Below are 26595 nucleotides of genomic sequence, written 5' to 3' on the forward strand. Positions count from 1 at the left end.
TTTTCAGCATTCTTGTTCTCTCTCTAATATCGGAGATGCCCCAAAAAGGGGACCGACCGAAATGGTGACCCTTTTTCAAACGTCATTAAAAGCTATAGCAACCGCCATAAACTCTCCTTGTATGTCAGGAAAAAAAGAATTGTTAAAAAAAAAAAAGATTGTACTCTTCATTAATCCTTACATTAAGTCCGAGTGACAATAGGAAGAAAAGAAAAGGGCGGATATAATGTGCAAACAGTGGGTGTAAGTGCCACTTAATTACGCCCACATATTGTTCAAGGGTACTTTATTTTTACAGGCTATTTTTGGTTTGACACCGTCTTTTGTTTTTCCACATAACACCGCCGGTGTTTGATAGTAGTTTTTATTCGGATGATGGCGACTAATGAAAACATTGGAAATTGGCAAGTTCTCTTGGAAGAAACGGTAAATAATTTCATAGAAAATGGACAGTTGCTTGATTTCAAGAAGTTGGACACCGACCAGAAAAGAATGGACTTCATTTTGAAGAAAGATCTCGTCTTGTACGTATGTTGTTTTGGTGGACGTATATGCGACATGTGTTTTTAATTGGTTATTATTTTATAGGTACTTGTGCATTTTTGGCACCGTGCTGAAATAGTAGCGTTATTATTTTGAAATCCAGGTACTCATGCAGAGAGTGATCCGTGCTGAAATAATAACGTTATTATTTAAAAAGCCATTCTTAACATGGGGAGGGTGCTTTGTACCTATTCTGTACTTTAACCTTACAATTAAATAATAAAAAAATATATTATAAAACATTAATTAAACGTGGAAATACGATTTGAAAAAATAGTGCGGACTACTCTCTGCATTGGCACCGAAATCCATTCTTAACACAAGGAGGGGAGTTTTTTTTTTTTTTTTTAGGTATGTGCAAAATGGATGCCGATGTTCAAAATGTATAAACATTTTCACCCCTCCCTTTACTTAAAAATTCATCAAAAATCAAGAAATTAACCAATTTTAATGAAATCTTCAGTATTTATCTAATAATGACCACGAAATATATTGAACTTATTATTTTTATTTAAATCTTCGTGGAAATGTATTTTGTATTAACAAAAAAATATCTTGGGCTTGTATTACTGTACACATAGATTCGAAAAAGTTGTAAAAAAACAAATATATAACAAATAAATGTCATCAAAGGCAAGATAAGTTACTTTTCTACCAAACTGGATATAATTTTCGTGTTTTTATTCAATTTAACATGTTTATTCAGCTCGAAAAACATGCAGTGTTTACCGATGTATTGGAAAATTCAAGATGGCGGCCGATTCTCTCGTTAACACGGTAAGTTCAGGAAAAGGTGTTATAAATAATAAACTAGACAAAATACTATTAAAAACCACTGAATATATGTCAAGTTATGTCACGGTAACATATATTGAGCGAATTGCTAACAGTATATTGTCTAGTTTATTATTTATTACACCTTATTCCAAACTTACCGTGTTAAAGAGAGAATCGGCCGCCATTTTGAATTTTCCAATACATCGCTAAACACTGTATGGTTTTCGAGCTGAATAAACATGTTAAATTGAATAAAAACACGAAAATTATATCCAGTTTGGTAGAAAAGTAACTTATCTTGCCTTTGATAACATTTATTTGTTATATATTTGTTTTTTGACAACTTTTTCGAATCTGTGTACAGTAATACAAACCCCCCTAAGGTCCGTATTAATAAATTTGATATAACTTGAAAAAAAATTATTTCTCGAACTACCGATGCCAATGTTGCATTGTTTAATATTTTAAACAAAAATTATATAATAGCAAAAAAAATACTTTTTTTTTTTTTTTAATTACAGGTTTCGCATAATTATTATATGTAAGATTTTAATATTTTCCTTGCTTGCATGAATGTGTAACTTTCGGCATAACATAATTTTTATATAATCTCGAACAATAATTTAAAAAAAATTAAATTTAGAAACAGGAACATAAAAAAAATAATTAAATTAAAAAATGGTAAAAATGATACAAACGTTCAGGATAGGAATGCACGGTTGCAAATCTGAGGGGAAAAAGAAAACTAGCACCCCCTTCCTCCCTTTTAATTACACAATGTTATTTTTGCACAGTCTTTCGACTGGCTGAAATTTGACGCTTCTGTTATATTCTGTGTTTACAAAACTTCTGTTTGTTTCGATTTTACGAGGAGCAAAATCGCTCGCTTTTTGGACTTAAGCTATTTTTTTTTTTTGTACAAACAAGGTGTTTTTTTTTTTTTTGATTTAATTCAATATCTTAGGACTTTACTAATTATTTTTTAAATAGACCCAGAAAACTAATATTTATCTTTTAAAGAATTTTTACAATTAATTTATTTAAATTCAAAATTTAGCTGAATTGGTTAGCTCGCCGTGAAAACATTTTTCATAACTTTTTTTCACGTGTACAAATATTTTTTTTCCTTTTGAAAATTAAGTTTAATCTTTAATCTTTCAAATACAATCAAAAAGTAAACCTACAAAAATTTATGATAAATCGGCTTTCAAAACTATGTCTCCCTATCTTTATTCATCCATTTTTGCCTGTACCCGGTGTTTTTTTAGCTATTTTACTCCTAACAATTTAATAAAAAAAAGATGTTGTGAAACTTGAATTTAACCTGAAAAAAACTATTTAAAAATGCATAAGCACCATTTTATGAAATAAACTTCTGTTAGGCAATTCTTGACATCATCTCTTTGTCTTCCCAACGTTTCGAATTTGATCGGTGATATTGAAGATGTTTTTGTTTTGTTTTTTTACATAGACATCACTACTTATCAAGGCCAAGAAGCCACTCGAGGGTTAAAGAGTGTACAGTAGAAATTGGACAATATAGTAATCGTTAGTAATGGAAATTCGGTAAATTTGTTAACAAGTAGAACGGCTCATCAAGAACTTGTTTACGTTAGACTTGAAGACAACCATATTGTAGTCGGCTGGAAAGCAGGAAAACGGAAGACAATTCCACAGTTGTGCAGTTCTAAGAAAGAAGCTTTGTTCATGGAATAGGTTTAGGCACAGATAACGAGTGGGGGCAATTATTAATAGTGTTTTCAGCTAGACAAGTGTTTCTTGTGAAAATTTGGCGAGGGGGGGGGGCATAGACTGAAGCTCAGTCGAATACTTTTCATGACAATAACGATACAGCAGAGACAAACTTGCAACATCTCTTCTGTGAGACAGAGGTTGCAGCGAAGAGAAAGGTGCATCTTCTACGAAGCTACAAAGTCTATTTTGAACTCTATCAAGGCAGGACAAGTCCTTTCTAGCAGCTCCTGCCCAGATGTGGCAACAGTATTCCATCCTTGGACGTACCAGGCTCTTATATAAATAGAGAATAGCATCAGCAGTGAGAATATCTACTGGATCGATAGAAGGATCCCACCATTTTTCCAGCGGCCTTGCTAACAGATTTGATGTACCTGTTCCATTTAAGATCAGGGGTAAAGGTCAACCCCAGAAGCTTGTTAAAACTTGAGGCCTCCTGAAGACGAGAGCCATTCATTTCATCTGATGCCAGATATGGATCAGTGTTGATGATGTAAAGAGAGAAGCTTGGTTTTAGATACATTAAAAGTAACCAGCCACTCCTTTCCCTATTGTACCACGTGCTCAAGATCAGAGGAGAGAGAATCGGAGAGAACGTGGTCGTTTACTGTCTTAGATGTGCTACCATAGATGGTAGTGTCATCAGCATAAATGTCTACAAATGATGTAAGGATGTGATGTGGAGATCATTAATGTAGATCAGGAAAAGAGTTGGGTCCAGGATGGACCCCTGAGGGACTCCAGCATTAATACATCTGTTAAGATTTATGGAATTTGTTTTACAATACACGTTGGTACGAAAAAGTGATCAACAAAACAAATACAATGTTACCGTAACATTTATTGGGCTAGTTTCTAAAAGTATTTTGTTTTATTTTTAAGTTATTATCAAGACTTCAAGTATTTATGTGTGAATTTGCGGTTTATGTGTTAATTCGCTCGACACTGTTTTTCGGACCAAATAAACGTCTTAAAGTGAGTAAAATAAATCACTAAAAACTTTTTTCAAATAGGTAGAAGAGTAACTTGCCTTTGATAACATTTATTTGTTATATATATATATTTGTTTTTTAACCCTTTTTTTGTACCAATGTGGGCACTTGTGCACTTATTGAACCATGCTGAAATAACATTATTATTTAGAAAGCCATTCTTAACATGAGGGAGAAGAGTGTTTTGTAACTATCCTGTACTTCCACCTAACAATTTAATAAAAAAAGATATTGTAAAAATTTAATTTAACTTGAAAATACTATTTAAAAATAGCACACTTCAATAAGTGAACAAGCAGCCCAATGAGTATTGTAAAACAAACTCGATTTTTGTTGTTGATCATTTTACTTTGATTTTTGTTTATTTTAAGTTTGGTTCTTCCTGTTTTTCATAAAGGAGTTCAAAACAGTTTCTCATACCTTGGGCTATTTTCTATCTTTACAAATCTGCTGTCAGATCATGTATGGAGTTCTGTTGGGTTGGTGAATTTCTGTCTCATTTAAGGTTTCTTGATGTGCAGAAGCGTATCTGTTGCAGAGAGGATGAAAGGCGTAAAGGTGCCAATCAACCGTACAACTAATACAGTAGACACAAGGCAAGAAAAGTGACGGCAATAGCAAAGACGGATGACAAACACAATAGGATGTAGTGTTTTATTGTTTACCAAGAAAAAGATTAATTGTACTGCAATGGATTCAGAATCAGCTGGAGGGAAAACTAGCATCTTGCGAGGTTAAGATTCTTAGGTCCTTGAGTTAGGAATTGGTAGCCAGGTAGGTGGACGTAAGTGGGTACTGGCATGGATAGCTGGATGTCACTGTGGTGCAATAATATGAGTACCTGAACACCGGTGGACCAGTCCCGTTGCAGTAGTGAGGTGGAGTTGCTGGAAGCTGCAGGAGTAAGCTGGAGAGCTGCTGGAGTCACTGCAGAAGTAAACTGGAGTAGCAAGAGTGAGCTGCAAGCTGCAGGAGTAAGTTAGAGACACTGGAAGCTGCTGGAAGTGAGCCAGAGTTGCTGCAGGAGTAAGCTGGAGTAGCAAGAAGCTGCAGGGGTGAGCTGGAGTCGCTGGAAGTGAGCCAGCATTGAAGCAGGTGCAGGAATTGGAGTGACAGGCTGTGAGGGGGAGTCCCAGGAGAAAGACAGCAGTAGAGAGTAGAGTGCTGTTGCTATTTTTCTTTAACTCATGTGATCGTGACATATTTCCAGGTGTTAGGTTTTTCTGTTTCTGCTGATCAGTGTGCGTTGTTTACAAAAGCAAAGGTGCAGTGATTTGAGACCATGACAGTTTCACCCTTTGTTCTCATTTGCAACCACACAGACATAATGTTGCTAGTCTCAGTTTTTTTTTTTCTAAATCATATTATGGCAGGCATTCTTCAAAATTGTTTGATCTATTTCCTGCTTCGTTTGTTCTGGCTCATTTGACTCCTTGATCTAGTGGTCTCCATCAGTTCATTGTTTTGATAGAGCTTCCTATTCCAGTAGCTTCTTTCCAAGAATTGCAAGCTTGTCAAACTTTCTTTCTCCTGACTGTTTTCCTGATATCTCTAGCCTTGGTATTTTCAAAACTATGGTCAAAAGGCATGTTCTTTCTTAGCAATGATCTTTTATTCTTGTTAACTCCTTACATCAAGTGGCTTCACACCTTGTTTTGAATAATTTCCATATAAAAAAAATTGAACACATTATGATAATAAAAAAGCTTTAGATAATAGGATGGAGTACTGTTGCCACATCTGGGAAGGAACTGCTTGGAGCAGCTTATTTTGCCTTGACAGAGTTCAAAACCTAATAAGGTATACCTTTTTCTCTTCCCTGCAACCTTTTTTCTACAGAAGAGACATTGCGAGCCTGTCTCTGCTCTATCATTATTTTCATGGCTCATCTGAGCTTCAATATATGGTTATTTCCCTTGCCAAACTTTTACAAGAAAATACTCGTCTAGCTGCAACCGCTATCAACAATTTCCCCCACTCCAGCTTGGCCTAAATCTAAACACAGCTTCCATGAACAAAGCTTCTTTCCTAGAATTGCCTGCCTGTGGAATTCTGTTCAGCTGGTCCGCTTTCCAGCTCACTACAACTTCATCTTCAAGTTGAATGTAAGCAAGTACCTGTTGAGCTGTCGCCTTAAATAATCAAGTTATACCCAATTTCCACTCCTAACAATTGCTACACTGTTGTCTCGATGATTATCATACACTCATTAACCTTTATCCTTGAATGGCCTCCGGGTCTTGAAAGTGGTGACTTCCTAATAAATAAAACAAAAATAATGTCTACAGCAAACACAGACTGATCTATTTCAGGATATATAATGTCGATGTTTTCCTTATCTTCAGAACTGTCCCCTGGGTTCAGGCTTATTTTGAACACTGCAATAAATTGAATCGAAAATCCGAGAAGAAATCCATATCCACACGACAAGAAGGAAACCTTGTCTTTAAGAAGAAACAGTTTGGAACGGCCATTGAACTCTATACAAAAGTAAGTATTCGTATTACTTGGACAATTGTTTTTATCTTGAGTGTTATTTGTACAATGTTTCGGTCGATATAACTCAAATTTTCTTCAGGTGTATAAGTTATACAGCATAATCATGTTGACACACCGGTTCCTGTCAGATCACCAAAGTTAAGCAACGTTGAGTCTGGTCATTACTAAAATGGGTGACCAATTTAGGAAGTCCAGGTGCTGTATGTAGGAGGACATCGACACCTCTCTGCAAAAAGTTGCAAAATCCTAACATCGTCATCTTCCCTAATGGGGATATACATGCGACTGGGGACCGCTTGTGAATTTCATACTCCCATGAAACTTCCTCCTTCGGAGGAAGCCAGTTAAAACCTGAATAGGGGTTGGTGCTGACTGCAAACAGGTGTATAAGTTACCATGTTTAGCAAAGGAGAAAAGGGAGTTAACTCTCAGGGTTCGCACAGACTTGAAAAGTCCTTGAATTTTGACTTTTGCCTTGAAAAGGACCTATTTCTATTATTACCATGAAAAAATGGAAAATGTCTTGAAAATTTCTTAAGTGTCTTGAAAATTGTATTCTTTATGTCCAGTAAAAATTTGTATCAAAATATCAAAAATTAAATCGAAATAAATATTATTAAATTATTTTTTTAAGTATTAATAAAAAATACCATTAAAATATTTTTTAAAAATTGAAAATAAAACGGAAATACATTTTTCTGAAAGTGCATAGTATTGTAGATACAAGAATTGCTTCCCTTTATCACAAACTATGTTTAGTAGTTTCATGATAAAGGGACATAATTATTTTTTCGGCTTGATCTGGTTCACCTAGTTTTCACTTATCACAGATTTTTTTCTGGCTTTTTTTATTTTTGGTGGGGGGTGGGATTCAAATCTTCCTCTATTTTTGTTCTCATTTATAATTTATTTTTTGGGAACACAGGGGTGGGAGTAGTGGCAGCAACCATAAATAAAAATGACTCCCCACCCCTCTCTAGAAAATACTTTCCTTGCATGGACGAGACTTTTCAATGGTGAATTCCTGCCCCCCAAAATAAATAAAATTCTAACAATTAACAAAAAAAATGTACAAGACGGCAGCCATCTTGGTTGTAAATTTAAAAGCCGTAAAGAGTTCATATTTGAGATAAAATTTAAAACTACTTAAAAACACCAAAAAATGATGCAAGTTGCAAAGTAACTGTTATTGGCTATGGTAACATTTACTTGTACATTTGATTTTTTTTTACCACTTTTTCAAATCACTGTTGATTGTAAAACAAACCCTAAATTTTGTTTTGAAAACTTGAATTTTGTCTGGAGAAGGCCTTGAAAGTCGTTGAAAATGGACATTGAAAATCTGTACAAACCCTGACTCTACACTTCCAAGGTTTGATATTTTTTCATTTTAGTTGAAAGTAAATTTACAAAATTATAAAGTCAATAAAATTATCAAGCAGAAGATATTATTTCTAAATCATTTATGATTCAAATATTAATTATCTCCATGGTCCTGGATATGACCTTAAACTATATCCGATGGTTAGGCCCCAGCTTGCGAGCTTTGGGGAATGTGGAGCCACCCCTTAATTGCCATTGTTCCCAAGTCCACTCTGACCCGGAGTGGTAGTACCTGTTAGGGTCCCAACTATGGGTTAAATAGAAACCGACTTGAAATAAAACAAATATATATTCTATTAAAAATTTTTTCTTCAAAATCACTGGATTCGGCATTAAATAACCTGAAAAGGGTTGATATGCCATAAAACAAAAACAACCAACCAACCAATTATCTCCATTAACCAATTGTAAGTTCTTGGAAACCTAAATTTATCAAATAAGAAGAGTTGTTGGTGAGATGTAATGTTAAATTGTATGTGTCTCATGTTGTCTCTTTTTAAAAAATTTTTTTTTTTTTTTATTCAATTTTCACCCCAAACAAGGCACAGTGCCACTTTGAAGCAGGGGGCTACTATCAGGGACTTAATTAGTGGGGTCATTATGAAGGGAGATGAGTAGAAAGATGTTTAACATTACACTTGAACTTCTGCATATCAGTGCAGTTGGGAAAGCAGAATCCCGGAAGGGAGTTCCAAAGACCCGCAGTCCTGGGGAAGAAACTATTGAAGTAAAAGGCTTTCTTGCACCTAGGGATCTGTACTGTAAAGGGATGAGACTTAGTAGCTTGTCGGGTTTGTCAGGGGTAGTTACGTTGGGGAGGTACAAGTGTTTGCAGTTCGTCAGAGCATTCACCATTAAAGTATTTGTAGAACAGGCAGAGGGATGCAACATTTTGTCGATGGGACAGAGGCTGCAGCCTAGATGACAGTTCAGAACCTATCAGGTTGGCGACTCTCTTTTGAACCCTGTCCAGGAGCGAGAGACAAGTAGTAGATGCACCAGCCCAGATGTGACAACAGTACTCCATACATGGGCGAATTTTCAACAAGATATAATTTTTTTAATTATCTATATATATATAGATATGAGAAGATGGTCACACACTTTTTGAAGACACAACACTTATCCTTTTTCATAAAATTCAAATGAAAAGTGTCAAATGGTTTTCCATGTGGTAGGGATATCTAAGGAAAAGACTTAAATTCACCCTATTTGTACTTCTGAGTAGAACTTGTTCACAGCACCGTGTTCATATTTGCCATCTATCACCCCCACAACAGCTAGGTTGCTATTTTTTTTTCTGATAATATTAAGCACATCCATCCATTGGCCAACTTTCACGTTTGTTGCAACTTCAGAGTTTACAATGCTGAATGGCTAAAACCACTTAGAAATAAATTGCAACAAACAAATATTGATAACCACAATAAAAATAGTGCTTAGTTATTGCGAAAATTAATTAAAGCCATCATAAATCTAATAGAGTTGGAAATTACGATATGATGACCGTTTGCTTCCATTTGTTTGCCAGCATTTCGGCAAACAAAACGATCTAACTATAACGGAAAAACAACCTAGGGTATGGTTGAAAAGGAGTAGCTAAAAAAAGGTGCATTAAAACTATAAAAACAAAAAAACAATTATTTGCTATCAGTTGTTAGCATATATTTTCTTTGTAACAGAATAAATATTCATGAAACTTACCAAAGTGTTTTTTTGGGTTTTTTTTTTCGGTGATTTGAACTTTTTTAATGTTTTTACTTTCTTAAAATTTTTCATCAATTTGTCATTGTATTTTCTTCATAACAACAATTTTTGTTTTACATTAAACTTGTAAACATTGGCCAGTGTTTTTGCCAAAAAGACATCACAAAGTTTTTGTTAAGTGCCTTCACTTCCATCCAAAGGCTTTTTAAATGCACAATATATATATATATATATATATGATGATTGCAACGTCTTGTCAGACGAGTGTCACTCTCTCAGACACTTAAAATCCATGAGCCTTCACTTAGTCCAAAGGCTTTCTAAATGCACAAGATATATATATATATATATATATATATATATATATATATATATATATACACTATTCTGTTTTGCATGGCTCAAACAATTTTATTATGATAAATCTGTATACATCCTTACGAAAGTTTTACAATAGATTTTGTTATTGTTTTCAGAGTTTGTTATTGGCCCCGTTTGAATCAGAGCAACTTTCTCTTGGTTACTCCAACAGATCAGCAGCTCTTTATCACCTTTCACAATATGAGGTAAGTCACCGTATTCTGATTACTTTTTTTTTTTTGTTCCAATCTGAAATTCTATTATAGGATTGTGGCTAAAGCATAATGATAAATCATTTCGCATTGGATCACTGAAGTTAAGCAACATTGAACCTGGTTAGTGCTTAAATGAATAATCATTCAGTATGTTTACTAATTAAATAGTTGAAAATTTTTTTATACTAGCCATATTTGACCAATCAATTTTTATTTTTTTTATATTTCCCCAATGAGGGCTAGATATACTGATGAGTTAGAAGGATTTTATAATCAAGATTATCTGCTCTTTTTAACTTCCGGTTTCTACTGTCCATTTCACTATATAATTACACATGGTTAAATGGGCAAGAAAACCATTCTTAACATAAGAAAGGTGGGTAGGTTCCATGTTATTTGAGAGGAAGATAATCATTAATCAGAAGGGACCATATCTTACTTGTCACTTCCAGAAGTGTAAGCCATGTTTAGTTTCAGAACAGTTTCTGATAGTTCGTTGTTTTACAAAAGTCCTGGGAGGTGACTTGTTCGCAGTAGACAGAACAGTTTCTGATGGTTCGTTGTTCTACACAAGCCCTGGGAGGTGGCTAATTCGCAGTAGACAGTTCTCGAGTTCGAACCCACAGAGCAAAAGATTCTTTCCATGTTGACACGAAGAAAACATATGCGAAATTGCTACAGAAAGGTTCAATATTTATGAAGCAATTCTGGTTTCTGATTGGTTGGTAGCAGAATGTGAATTAATTTGATTCGTCAGTTCCTAGCAGCATCGTTTATAAATAGAATCTCCCGGCTGTGCGGGATCATACTTCATTATGAAATATTGCAACATCAGCAGAGCAGAAACTGAAAATAAAAAAGAACAATCCTGATTATGTAACTCAGGCATTATCCAGATGAAGATATTTTGCCAGGTGGAAAGCAAAAAATAATTCAAAATATATTTTTTTTCTTTCAATATATATTCAATTATTAATAATAAAAAAAAAAATAGTCATTGCATATTTACTAAAGTTACGTTATGACAAGAAAAGTGCACATACAAATGCACACTATTATCGTTTCATTAATAGGCATATTCATAAATATGTCCCACGCAATGATGTGAATCATGTCCCTGAGTAATGTGAATGTGATTTTGTAGCCTTTAAACTGTAGCCTTTAAACTTAAGTAATTTCTGCCTACAATAAAATATCAAAGTGCTACTAAATCAGTCTTTTTCTTGTTTTTTTTTTTCGTTTTCACCCCCAAAAAGGCACAGTGCCACTATGATGTAGGGGGCTACTATCAGGGACATAATTGCAGGGATACTATGTAGGGAGTTGAGCAGCAAGAGGTCTGTTTACATTACACTTGAACTTCTGCATGTCAGTACAGTCGGGGAAGCAGGAACCCTGAAGAGAATTCCAAAGTCTAGCAGTTCTGAGGCAGAAACTATTATCTATGTATATATATATAATTATTTCTGGCATTTGGGGATCTCTACTGTGTAGGGGTGGGATTTTGCTGCCTGTTGGGTTTGTCGGGAGTATTTATGTCAAGGGAGTACAAGGGCTTGTAGTTTGTAGGAGCATCTACCATTAAAATACTTGTAAAACGCAGAGGGATGCAATATTTCGTTGATTGGAGAGAAGCTGAAGCCTAGCTGACAGTTTGGGACCTACTAGGTTGACGACTCTCTTTCCAGGGGTGAGAGACGTAGCAGATGCACTAGCCCAAATGTGACAATAATACTCCATACATGGGCGAATTGTGGTCTTATAGAGGTACAGGATACTTTCAGGTGTAAGAAACTTTCTAGCATGGTAGAGAGAGCCCACCTTTCTTGAAGCAGCTGCGGCAATGCCTTCGATGTATCTGTTTCAACTCGTGTTTCCTGTGAACATTAAGCCGAGGAGTTTGAATGAAGTACTTTCAAGTAATGTATCATTAGCCATAGCTATTAGTGGTTGAAAAGGCTGTCTAAAAATATTGACATCCCAACCTAAAATGCACCAAACATTGTTGCTATTGGGTTTTCCTTTCCCTTTGCAAAACTCAATCATATTCTGTCAAACAAATTTTAGTTAAATAAAACAACAATTTACCTTATACAAAACAACTAAACCAAACACTATAAATAAATATTTCAAGATATAAAAAAAACTTGAAGCATAAAATCTTTTTTCCAAAATTACTAGAACTGACATTAAATAACCCGAAATGTTATGTCATAACAAAACCAAAATCAGAATCCAGTATTTGTTCTTTTAAACCAAGAATAATTTAAATGTGATTTTTAAGCATTTAAACAAATGGCAAAGACATTGTTTTACCTTTATTTATAACTTGAAAATTAATAATTCTAGAAATTAAAAATATGTGACAATATCCAGTTTTAGTATTAGACTAGCAAGGAGACCTGACGTTGCCCAAGTTTTAATGATGATCTACGAATGTTTTGCATTCCCATATTTTTATTGTTGTCAATTTTTCAATCAAATCGATTGATTGCCTGCTCTAGTTGGGAAACCATCACATACAATATTTCGGTGAGATCAACCCAATGTTTCTGAGAAAACTTCTGGAGTAAGTGTGGTATTGTGGTGACAAATTTTTATTAACTCCTAACTGTACATCCACCAGATACCATAATACTTAGTTTGCTGCATTTTATTATAACAAAGGTCCATCTTTTTTTTTTCTGAAAAAAAAGAAAGTGGAATGGGCAGACAGAGAGAGGCAAACATATAAATTTTATCCTTTTTTTTTTTTCTGGAAAAAAAAAGTGGAATGAGCAGACAGACGGACAAAGAAAAATATTTTATCCTTTTTTCAGAGTAATTATACAGTAAGCTGTATTATAATATATTATAGTTTTTATAAAGAAATTATTTGGTATCATATTTTATAAGACAATGGGTTATTTGTTTAATTTTCAAATTGGCGAATTTTTATTTTTCTACTAGAACTGTATTGGAGATATACAGCAGACTTTGCTTTGTCAACATGTTCCTGAGCATCTTCCTTCTAAGCTGAGTCTACGCAAAGGCCAATGTCTTTTTCAACTTCAACGATTCAAAGAAGCTGATGATGGTAAGTTCCTCATACAAAAGTCTCAATATTGTTTCCTAGAAATAATACTAAATTTGTTGATAGCAAATATTTGGTGAGAAATTAACAGTACACACAAGACCTTGTACTGTGCGTATATACAATTTCCCTGATTATCTATCATATACAATTTCCCTGATTATCTATCATATACAATTTCCCTTATTATCCATGCCAAAAACCAAATATAAATTCTACGAATGAAGTTTCTTTCCTTAAACTACCCGTTAGTGAGACACAATATTGCAGGGCTGTTTCCCATTGACAATAATATGGACGTTTCAAGTCTAATGTAAACAAGTTCTTGTTGAACAATAACAATCTTGATAAACAAACACTACCCAAGTTCCACCATTACCAATCCTCACTGTGTTGTCTCACAAGCCACTTAACACTCATTAACCCTTTATCCTTGAGTTCATTTTGGGCCTTGATAGTAAATATATAAATATATATATACACACATACACTCGTGAGCAAAAAAAAAAAAAATGGGCCAAACAAATTTTATACATTTTATTTCACTAAAAGCTATATTGAACAAAGAACAATTGAACAAGGAAACTTAAACGAGACTAGCAACACAGAACAAGACATTTACTTTAATAAATGCTTAGGATGGAATCGCATTCCTTTTGATTTCTTTAAAAGATCAGTCCTTTTAGACATGCTCTCAAAGAAAGTGGAACACTGTGAAGAGGAGATGCTATTCCATTCACTTTGCACAGCTTCCTACAGTTTGTCATTGTTTAAAAAAGTTCTTCCATCCAATGCACGAGATATTATGCACCAAATATTCTCCATTGGGTTTAAATCGGGGCTTTGACCTTGCCAAAATATCACATGAATTATCAGAAAACCAATTTTTGTGACTTTAGCAGTGTGTGCAGGGGCATTATCATGTTGAAAAAGAATGTTCTGAGATATTCCCAGCTTCTGGATACTTAGTAACAAGTCCTGTTTCTAATATTCGCATTGATTGACCCCTCACATCTAATAAGTTCCCCAACTCCTGCTGTAGTAAAAGTTCCTCATATCATTATCTTTTTTTTTACAAGGAAGTCACTATTTATCAAGGCCAGGAAGCCACTCGGGGATAAGGGTTATTGTGTGTACAGTACGTTAGTATTGGAAATTTGATAAAGTGTCTTTCATAAGGAGTCTGTTCATCGGGAATTTGTTTACATTGGATTTGAAGACAGCCAGGTTGTAGTCAGGTGGGAAACAGGCAACCGGAACAGAGTTCCACGGACGTGCACTTCTAAGAAAGAAGTTTTGTTCATGGAATCTACATTTTGATTTTGGCACAGATAAGGAGTGGGGAAAATTTTTGACTGTGGTTTCAGCTAGGCAAGTGTTTATCGTGAAAGATTGGCGAGGTGGGACCAAAGATTGGAGTTCAGATGAGCACCTGCCATGGTAGTAACGATAAAACAAAGACAGGCTTGCAATGTCTCTCCTGTGGGAGAGAGGTTGCAGGGAAAAGAAAAGGGCATCACCCTCTAGGCCACGAAGTCTATTTTGTACTCTGTCAAGGCAGGATAGGCTGTTTTTAGCAGCTCCTGCCCAGATGTGGCAGCAGTACTCCATCCTTGGACGTACTTGGCTTTTATACAAATAGAGAATTGCATCAGGGTGAGATATCTTTTGGAACGGTAGAAGGATCCTACCATTTTTCCAGTGACCTTGGCAACAGACTTGATGTACGTATTCCATTTAAGGTCAGGAGTAAAGGTCAAGCCCGGTAGCTTATCAAAACATGGAGCTTCCCGTAGACGAGAGCCACCCATTTCAATTGATGCCAGATGTGGATCAAAGCATTGATGATGTAAAAATAGGAGCTTGGTTTTAGATGCATTAAAAGTAACCAGCCACCTCCTCCCTCACTGAACCACACGCTCAAGATCAGAGGAGAGAGAATCTGCGAGAACTTTGTCATTTACGGCTTTGATGTGTTGCCAAAGATGGTCGTGTCATCAGCATAGATGTCAACGAATGATTTAAGTATGTGTTTTGGGAGATCATTGATGTACATCAGGAAGAGAGTTGGGCCTAGGATGGACCCCTGAGGGACTCTGATTTCTGCCCATAACCACTACTCTTATGAGCCTATCGGAGAAAAAAGATTTAATGATGGAGAAAACATTTCCAGTTATACCGTAGCTGGAAATCTTGTGAAGTAGGCCCTTATGCCATACCTTATCGAAGGCCTTTGATATGTCAAGAGCAATTGCCCTAGAGAGGAAGCCTTTGTCAAGAGATTCACTAATCCTATGAGATATAACCGTTAACACATCTGCTGTAGATCTTGTGGAGCAGAAACCATATTGCATGTCACTAAGAAGGTTGTTTCTGCTGAGGTAGTTGACTACTTCTCTATTTAATATGGATTCCAGCTGCTTATTCATGACACACAGGGGACTTATTGGTCTGTACTGAGAGGAAGATGACTTTTTACCTGAATTCTTAAATACAGGGCATACTGATGAGGTTTTCCAGGGTGTTAGAAAGCACTTCTCTTTAAGGCAACGCTTAAAAAGTTTTGTAAGTATGGGGGCAAGTTCTAGTTGAAGCTTTTTCAGGACAATGATTGGAATGCCGTCAGGGCCAGTTGCTTTACTGGAATTAAGGTTCTTGATTAGCTTGGCGACATCACGCACAGATATTTGTCTGTTGCATAGCGTGTTGTCTGTTACAGGAGGAAATATGGAGAGTTGATGACCTTCATCGCATAGGGTAGAATTAGCTGCAAAGTTCTTGGCAAATAGTTTGGCCTTATCTGATACTGACGAGATGACCTCAGGTCCATTGATGATGGTTGAGATAGAACGCATGCTTCTGTTCAGGATCCTGTTTGCTATTTTCCAAAACTGGTGGGAACCAAGCCGCTGCTCAGCTACTTTGGATTTAACGGACTGAGCATATAGCTCTCTTGCATTTTTTATTACTCTTTTGCAGTGGTTGCATCAGGCTGTCTATTGGCTTCCTGAGACGAAATGCACCTACATCGATTTTCTGTTTTTGTTTTCTATTCTCTTTTGTAAAACTTAATTATGTTCTGCAAAAACAAAAACAACAACCCCTTCCCCTCTCCTTTCTTTTTCCTTCCCTACTTCCCAACCCCGTCGGTCCCCCCTCTCTCCCCCCTCCTTTTTTTTTTTTTTTTTTGCCCTGTTGGTAGAGCACTAGAATAAGCCAACTGCCCCCCTGCAGAGGGTAAAAATCCCTCAATGGGGCAACCAGTTAGCCGTGGGTTGCTACCCGTAATACCTTAGGACGTGACCCTGGTGATTGAGCTAACCTAGGCCTGGGTGCATAAAAGTCTAGGCACTGCAACACATTACTTCGGCTAGACGGGCGGTCGGAGAGGCGCGATTCGACCAATCGGCCAGTCACGCCAAGCCCTAGCACTTACACCCAAAGTACCAACTACCACAACAAAGAACGAAACTTAAAGGTACTCCCATCTTTTTTTTTTTTTTTTTTCTTCCCCTACTACAAAAAATAGGCAAACCAAGTAAGTGCTAGAAGGCGGTGGCAAGGGTCAATCAGTTGGAAAGACTAGAACTCAACACTCAAACATCTGAACAAATGTATTTTTGAGGACATATTGAACAGAAAATATAGTGCTTGAGAACTCCTTACCAAAAGAGTATATCCTTCACGTAGCCCCAACATGGTCAAGGCGAATGGGTTTCCCCTTACTATGCCCCAATTTTGAACTCCAAGGTGGGTAGGGAGCATGGTTGATGAAAAATAAATCCCAAAATCCATGGCTGATAAAAACAAATGCATCCTCCTCAAAACTCTTAAAAGAAACCATTCCTCTGACTCTGACCTCTCAAGCTCAGATGAAGAACAAAAATTAAATAGAAAAAACATTATCCACAAAAAGTAAACCAAAAATGATAAAAAAAAAGATGGAAATCTACTAGTTGAGATAACCAATCTTAGAGATGCTCAATCTCTTCTCAAAATGAAGAACTTCCATGTGCAAAGTCTTTCCCCATAAAACACTAAACACTTCGAAAGGAGTAGTTCGAAGTTATGAACTATCGCTAGCAACTGAAGAAGAAATAAAAACTGATTTAGAAAAACAAGGAGTAATCAACCACATCCGCATGAACATAAAAAGAAACAATAAAATAATAACCACCAACACATACATATTAACGTTTAACAAATCAACAATACCTAAAGAAATAAAAATTGGTTACTTAAATGTAAAAATAGACCAATATATCCCAGCTCCATTAAGATGTTTCCATTGCCAAAAATATGGACATCATAAAGAAGCCTGTAAAGGAATAAAAATATGCGGAAAATGCGGCAACAAAGAGCCTGACCACACTGAAGAAAAATGCATAAATGAGGTGAAATGCACAAACTGCAAAGATCACCTGGTCTTTTCTAAAATATGCAAAACATATAAAAAAGAAAGAAAAATTATAGAAGTAAAGTACAAGAAAAACACAACCTTTCCAGAAGCCAGAAAAATAGTTGAGACGTACATGAAAGACAACACATATGCTGAGAAAACAAAAAAGACAACTAAACCATACTAACATAATGAAATACATGATCAATATGGGGAGCTGATAAACAAACTGATTACATTAAATATTAAAGAATGGCCAGAATTTCAAAATAGCCTAAAAGAAAAATACTCAAATCTGGGAAACAAAATAGAAATAACAAATTCAAACAAAGAAAATAATATTCCATCCACAACAGAACCATTAAAAAAATTATCACAGAAACCAACAAAACAACCACCAGAAATTAATAAAAACAGAAGCAATGATAAAACAGCAAATAAAGAACGTTCCAGAAAAGAAGAAAACCAAACAATAGACACTCAAAATAGATTCAAAATTCTAGAAAAAATGGAAACCGAAAACACCCTAGATAAAAAAGAAACCAAACACAAGTAATCAAGAGGGAAAAAATGAACAAAAAGCCAAAACGGCAACATCTCAAGCAAGATCCAGATCGACGTCCAGATCCAAACAAAAAAAAGAAAAAACCCAGCAAAACAGTTCACCAAAAATGCAAACTCTGACAAAAGATAGACCCTCTACTTCTAAAGAGATGGAAATAGAGGAAAACTAAACAACCTCATGGACAGAAATAAAACACAACAAATTATCCAATGGAATTGTCGTGGAATAAGATCTAACTATAATGAACTTCTTATACTTATCTCACTCTTCAACCTACCTATTGTCTGCTTACAAGAAACCTTCCTATAAGACAATAACGATTTCAAAACACCAAACTATGAACAATACAACTATTTCCATAACACAGGCCTTCGTGCTAATGGAGGCATCTCAATTCTTGTAAGGAATAACATACCTCAAAGCAATTTCTCTGTCAAAACAAATCTCCAAGCAATTACAACTCAAGTCACATTATACTCAATATACCTCCCTCCTCATGAACCAATAAATGAAAATGAACTAGAAAATTTAATAAAACAACTACCTTCACCATTCATTCTTCTAGGAGACTTTAACTGCCACAGTACGTTATGGGGATGTGAAGTCACAAACTCAAAAGGAAACAAAATTGAACAATTAATTAACAAAAATAACTTATGCCCTCTCAATCGAAAAAAATCCCACATACTTAAATCCAACAAACGGATCAACTAGTGCCATTGATCTTACCATGTGTGATCCATCAAGCTTCTTGGATTATACATGGAGCACTTACGAAGAACCCTGTGGAAGTAATCACTTCCTTATTATAATCAATTACAGTAACTCCATTCAAAACCACATACCCAGGTGGAACACAAACAAAGCCAACTGGGCCGAATTTAAAGAACTTTGTTCACTAAAATTAACAGAACATCAAATCCAAACAATAGAAGAATTCACGGAAGTACTCATAACAATACATACCCAAAAATTCTCCTCCTGGAAAAACAAAAAACAAACCATGGTTCAATCCAGAATGTAAAACGGCCATTAGATAGAGAAAGGCAGCCTGAAGAAAATTTAAAAAACAACCCACAACGAACAACTTAATAGAATACAAACACCAAAGAGCTAAAACTCGAAAAACAATTAAAGAATGCAAAAGATCCTGCTGGCAACAATTTGTCAACAAAATCAACATCACCACTAAACCCGAAACCGTCTGGGAAATGATTAGGAAAATAACTGGAAAATATAATCCGAATCCAATCAAACACCTTCTCACAAATAAACAGAAAATGACTGATAAAAAAGATATTGCTAACACACTAGCTAAAACCTTTGCCAGAAATTCATCATCAAAACACTACAATAGACAATTTCAAATAATTAAGAAACATGAAGAAAAGTACAAAATAAATTTTAACTCCAAAAACCAAGAGCCTTACAATGAAATCTTCTCCCTCAATGAACTAGAAACCGCCATAGAAAAATCCCATAACTCAGCTGTAGGACCAGATGAAGTGCACTACAGCTTCCTTAAAGAAATTCTGCCCGAATCATTAAAACTCCTTCTCAAAATTTATAATAAAATATGGAAAACAAAAGATTTCCCAACTTCCTGGAAAAATGCAACAATAATACCCATGCCCAAACTGGGAAAAGATACATCAAACCCAGAAAACTACAGACCAATAGCTCTCACAAGCTGCCTATGCAAAACGTTCGAAAGAATGATTAACTACCGTCTTATATGGTATCTAGATGACAACAAAATAATTTCTAAAATCCAGTGTGGATACCAAAAAAATCGAAGATGTATAGACCACATCACTAACTTCGAAAATTACATCAGAGAAGCTTTTCTCAATAAGGAACACGTAACATCTGTTTTTTTTTTATCTTGACAAAGCATATGAAACTACCTGGAAACACGGTATCATAAAAGATTTCCACAAGATTGGACTAAGAGGCAGATTACCTGAATTCATAAAAAACTTCCTCATAGACAGATCTTTCCAAGTTCGCATAGACTCGACTTTATCAGACCCACAAAATCAAGAAGGAGTGCCCCAAGGCAGCATATTATCAACAACTATCTTTAACATAAAAATCAATAACATTATAAAAGAACTCTCTCCTGATATACATAGCTCCTTATGTGTAGATGACTGCTCAATCAGCTACAGATCTAAATACACTCACACTATTGAAAGAAAACTACAACATAACATAAATAAAATTAATAAATGGCCAACTAAAATGGTTTCAAATTCTCCAAAACTAAAGCATAATGCATCCATTTCTGTAACCAACGCAAACTCCACCCTGACCCAACCTTACAGATTGAAGGCGAAAAAATTCCATTCGTAAACCAACACAAGCACCTGGGAATCATTTTTGACAAAAAACTAAATTTAATTCCACACATCAATCACATCAAAACCAAATGTAATAAAGCATTACAACTCCTACGAGTCATCGCCCATACAGATTGGGGAGCTGACAAGAACACACTACTCAAACTATATAGAGCATTAATTAGATCAAAAATAGATTATGGTAGCTTCATTTATCAATCCACCAGAAAGTCATATCTAAAAACCCTCAACACAATATGCCACTCTGGACTAAGACTAGCACTAGGAGCATTTCCAACCTCCCCTGTAGAAAGCCTGTATGCAGAAGCACATGAAACTCCTCGAATGCTTAGAAATCAAAACCTTGGTCTAAAATACTACACAAAACTTACAGCCAACCCCACAAACCCAGCACACAATAGTACTTTAAATCCAAACCGTAAACATCATTTCGACCAAAAAGAAAATGCAATCAAAACCTTTGGACTTAGAATAAAATCGAATTCCAAAGAAACAAATCTACCCACAACCAAAATTCATGAAACTGTCCGACTCAAAAATCGTGTCCCCTAACATCGACCTAAGTTTAAGTAAATATGAAAAGAAACATACTCATCCAATAACTTATCATGATGATCTCGATAAAATCAAAGAAAAGTATCCAGAACACACACATCTATACAGATGGGTCTAAACAAAATAACGCAACAGCCAGTGCAGCAATACTCAATAAATCAATCAAAAAACAATCAAACCTCCCAAAAGAAGCCTCAATCTTCAGTGCTGAAATACATGCTCTAATCCTAGCTCTCAAACTCGCCTCCAATAACAAAAAAAACAGGTTTATAATCCTTTCAGACTCCCAATCTACTCTAAAAGCGATTAAAAATAAAAAGATGGACAACCCCTTAATCGCAAAATTACTCCAAAAATTAACTGAATTAAACAGTAAAAAAGAAATCATTTTCTGCTGGATACCGAACCATTCTCATATTAAAAGTAATGAATTAGCAGATTCAGCAGCAAAAAACACCTTAAATCTCCCAATCGATGCAAATTTAAAAATTCTATACATAGATCTAAAAAGACGTATCAACGCATATACAACAGAGAAATGGCAAACCTACTGGAATGAATACCCTAACAACAAACTTCACAAAATCATACCAAAAATCAAGAAACAAGAACAAAATACGGAACTAAGCAGAAAAGAAGTCAAACTAACAAGAATAAAAATAGGCCATACCAACTTAATCCACTCATATCTCCTAAAAAAAGAAAGCCAACCCATCTGTATACCTTGTCAAACACCACTCACAATCAAACACATTAATTGAATGTACTGATTTTGTAACAGTAAGAAATCGATTCTACAAAGAAAACAATATTAAAGAGCTATTTGATAAAAACAATCCCCACACCATACTCTCATATCTTAAAAAAATTGGCCTTTATAAAAAAATTTAAAAAGAACCCTTTATACAACGGTCCTGGATATGACCTAAAACTATATCCGATGGTGAGGCCCCAGCTTGTGGGCCTTGTGGAGTGTGGAGCCACCCTTTAATTACCATTGCTCCCAAGTCCACTCTGACCTGGAGTGGTAGTACCTGTTAGGGTCCAAACTATGGGTTAAATAGAATCCGACTTAAAAAACAAATATACTCCATTAAAAAATCGTTCCTCAAAATCACTAGATTCGTCATTAAATAACCTGAAAAAGGTTGATATGCCGTAAAACAAAAACAACCAACCAACCAACCAGAATATAAAAAATCTGCTTGTAAGTCATTTTGGGCTGCCTTAATCCTGCAATTCGGTTTTTTATATCCTCACCAAGATGTGGTCTTACCATTTTTAGGATTAATTTTCCCACTTATTATTATATGCTATAATAATAATGATCTGCAAAATAGAAATTTTCAGTTAAAATTAACAAAAATTCATGGGAAAATATTGAAAAATCGATTTCTTCCTTCTTTCACTCTTGGCCCATTTTTTTTTTTTTTTTTTGCTTATGAGAGTGTAATGGCATAATCGCGTTGACACACCGGTTATTGTCAGATCACCAAAGTTAAGCAACGTTGAGCCTGATTAGTGTCAGATGGCTGAGCATTTGGAAATTTTAGACACTGTATGTGCTCTCCACTCATCTCTGCATTTGTTTCCAGTCATCCTATGCTTCACTTGCCATTGGTATATAACAATATCGTCGAGATTGCGCTCCTTCTGCCACCAAAATTTCATGCGCAAGCAACCCTTTGTGGGTATCCTTACTCTGTAAAAGACTGAAGGAGACTGTTTTTTGTTTGTTTCTTTTAAATATATATATATATACTGTGTGTGTTGATTATCACCGTACTGTATATCTATGGCTGACTGGGATAGCTTCCATACATTCATATCTGATCTACCTCTGCATTCCATGTTTAAAAAGGATGTGTCCTCTATAGTATCAGATCTGACTGAATGGTTAATTGTAGGCATAGACTGATTCATATCATCCAAAAAATTCCAACAAAAACCTAACAGCCAGCCATGGTTCTCCCCAGAATGTGCTGCTGCCATTGCGCACAGAAATCACTTTTTCCAAAGCTACCAACGTAATAGATGTACTGAGACTAAAGCTGCTTTCAGGACTGCCAGCAACCACTGCAAAAGAGTAATAAAAAATGCAAGAGAGCTATATGCTCAGTCCGTTAAATCCGAAGTAGCTGAGCAGCGGCTTGGTTCCCACCAGTTTTGGCAAATAGCAAACAAAATCCTGAACAAAAGCGTGTGTTCTATCCCAACCATCATCAATAGACCTGAGGTCATCTCGTCAGCATCAGATAAGACCAGACTATTTGCCAAGAACTTTGCAGCTAATTCTACCCTATGTGACGAAGGCCATCAACTCCCCATATTTCCTCCTATAACAGATAACACGCTATGCAACATACAAATATCTATGCTTGAGGTCGCCAAGCTAATCAAGAACCTTGATTCCAGTAAAACAACTGGCCCTGACAGCATTCCAGTTATAGTGTTGAAAAAGCTCCAACCAGAACTTGACCCCATACTTAGAAAACTGTTTAAGCCTTAAGGAGAAGTGCTTTCCAACACCTTGGAAAACCTCATCAGTATGCCCTGTATTTAAGAATTCAGGTGAAAAGTCATCTCCCTCTCAGTACAGACCAATAAGTCTCCTGTGTGTCATGAGTAAGTTGTTGGAATCCATATTAAATAGTCAACCACCTCAGCAGAAACAACCTTCTTAGTGACATGCAATATGGTTTCCGCTTCGCAAGATCTACAGCAGATGTGTTAACAGTTATATCTCATAGAATTAGTGCATCTCTTGATAAAGGCTTCCTTTCCAGGGCAATTGCTCTTGACATATCGAAGGCCTTCAATAAGGTAAGGCATAAGGACCTACTTCAGAAGATTTCCAGCTACGGTATTACTGGAAATGTTTTGTCAATCATTAAATCATTTCTCTCTGATAGGTTCATAAGAGTAGTGGTTGATGGGCAGAAATCAGAGGCCCACAGTATTAATGCTGGAGTCCTTCAGGGGTCCATCCTAGGCCCAACTCTCTTCTTGATCTACATCAATGATATCCCAAAACACATACTGATGACATAACCATCTATGGCAACACATCAAAGGCCGTAAATGACAAAGTTCTCGCAGATTCTCTCTCCTCTGATCTTGAGCACATGGTACAGTAGAGGAGGAGGTGGCTGGTCACTTTTAATGTATCCAAAATCAAGCTTCTGTCTTTACATCATCAATGCTCTGATCCCCATCTGGCATCAATTGAAATGAATGGCTCTCGTCTTGAGGAGGCTCCATGTTTTGACAAGCTTCTGGGTTTGACCTTTACTTCTGATCTGAAATGGAACACGTACATCAAATCTGTTGCCAGGGACGCTGGGAAAATGGTGGGATCCTTCTACCGCTCCAGAAGATATCTCACTACTGATGCAATTCTCTATTTGTATAAAAGCCAAGTACGTCCAAGGATGGAGTACTGCTGCCACATCTGGGCAGGAACTTCTAAAATAGCCTATCCTGCATTGACAGAGTACAAAATAGACTTTGTGGTTTGGTGGGGGATGCCCTTTTCTCTTCCCTGCAGCCTCTCTCCCACAGAAGAGACATTGTGAGCCTGTCTTTGTTTTATCGTTATTTCCATGGCAAGTGCTCGTCTGAGCTCCAATCTCTTGTCCCCCCTCGCGAATCTTTCACGAGAAAAACCCGTCTAGCTGAAACTACTGTCAATAATTTTCCCCACTCTTTATCTGTGCCTAAATCCAAACATAGATTTCATGAGCAGAGCTTCTTTCTCAGAAGTGCATGGCTGTGGAACTCTGTTCCCTTTGCCTGTTTCCCACCTGACTACAACTGGGATGTCTTCAAGTTCAACATAAACAAATTCCTGACAAACCGCCAAGTAAGACATTCTATCAAATCTCCAATACTAATGATTACTACAATACTATCCCATTGATTACTTTACAGGCAATAACCCTTATCCCTGAGTGGCCTTCGGGCCTTGATGATTGATGACCTCCATGTAAAAGAAACATTTGGGTTTTCATGTTGGTTGTAGAGGAAACTGTTATATCTTTGCATATGATGGTGAGAGAGAGCAAGCAAAGAATGACAATAGTAAAATGCTGATGATTATATTTATAATAAAAAAATATCTGGAAGAATATCTTTGACTGTAGATTAATACCTCGGACCTGCTATATTGAGAGATGGAGATGTGTAAAAATATGAGTAAAAATAGAAAATTCCATGTAAGATTAGTTAAGTCAGAAGAAGAAATTCTCCATTAGAAGTAAAATTAGAGTTAGTATTATGCGTTATGATATTGCATTATAACAGGAAATATGTAGTGATACATAGTAGATAATGAAATCGTTTTCTTTTTGCTGAACTGCTAGAGAGAGAGGAAGAACAGTCATGTTTTGGGAAGCTGCTTCCATCCATTTATGAGGATGTTATGTACGAGATGCCTCCAATAAGTTTGCAGACTTTTTCATATGGTCACTTTTATTGATCGTGCAGACATGAAACTCTAGTCCCCGTTTGAAGTGATCTCCTCTGGTTGTAATGTATTTATTGTATCATTCTCATGGAAGTCTTCTTGTGTGAGCATTTAAATGACCCTTGTGTCACAACCTCTTTGATCGCCTCAATTGTCTCATAACAACAGTCTGTAAGGTTTTCCTTGAGCTTAAGGAATAACCAAAAGTCATAGAGAGCAAGGTCTGAACTATAGGGAGGCTGAGGAACTGTCTTGATGCCCATCTTGGTCAAATAGTCTGTGGCAAGGATGGCGTTGTGGACTAGTGCAATGAGACAAACTTTGTGCAAATCTTCCTTGTAAATAACTGTATGTACAGTTCACACACTGACATCAAACAGTGCACTTATTATCTCTATAGACACACGAAGATCCTTATCCATGAAATTCTTTATTTGGTCATTCAATTCTGGTGTTCTGACTTCCTTACTCCTCCCAGACCTCTCATCATCCCTCACAGACTTCTTGCTTCCATTGAATCTCTTATGCTATCCAAAAATTGATGCTTGATTCATGCAAGATGGTCCAAAACCAATCTGAAGCATTCCATACGTTTTTGTGGTATTTTTTCCAAGTTTAAAATAGAATTTTATTGCAATCGTTCTTCTAAAGTGTTCTCACGTCCAGATTGCATTTCTGAAATTCACTAACTGTGATACTCAGGCTTTAGTAGAGTGCATTCTGATTCCTGCTGTAGCTGTTCATTTGAACCCCAAATCATTTGGTCAGTCATCGCATAAAATGTATCACAATAACATACTGAACTTTCAAGAAATCCTTGTACGAAAAAGCCAGGAAACTTTTTGAAGGCACCTCATATGTATAGTGGAGAATAAAAATAAAACCTTGAAAGCAATTAAGTTAGCTAGTGCAAATTTTGACATGGGTCATATTAAGTGCATGAT

The 26595-nt window shown here is 36.0% G+C and overlaps 1 protein-coding gene across 1 annotated transcript in view; it reads left to right on the forward strand.

The window, feature by feature from the left end:
- The first annotated feature begins 318 nt into the window (after positions 1 to 318).
- LOC145292932 (protein-lysine N-methyltransferase SMYD4-like) overlaps positions 319 to 26595 on the forward strand; it is a 75900-nt gene continuing 49623 nt past the window's right edge. The window contains exons 1-4 of the mRNA XM_080139103.1: positions 319 to 524; positions 6413 to 6557; positions 10133 to 10222; positions 13181 to 13307. Coding sequence (XP_079995229.1) covers positions 373 to 524; positions 6413 to 6557; positions 10133 to 10222; positions 13181 to 13307 — 514 coding nt within the window. The 5' untranslated portion in view covers positions 319 to 372. The remainder of the gene's footprint in view (positions 525 to 6412; positions 6558 to 10132; positions 10223 to 13180; positions 13308 to 26595) is intronic.

Source organism: Euprymna scolopes, chromosome 14 (genome assembly GCF_053919585.1).
Source record: "Euprymna scolopes isolate OS-2025 chromosome 14, ASM5391958v1, whole genome shotgun sequence".
Taxonomy (NCBI): domain Eukaryota; kingdom Metazoa; phylum Mollusca; class Cephalopoda; order Sepiida; family Sepiolidae; genus Euprymna; species Euprymna scolopes.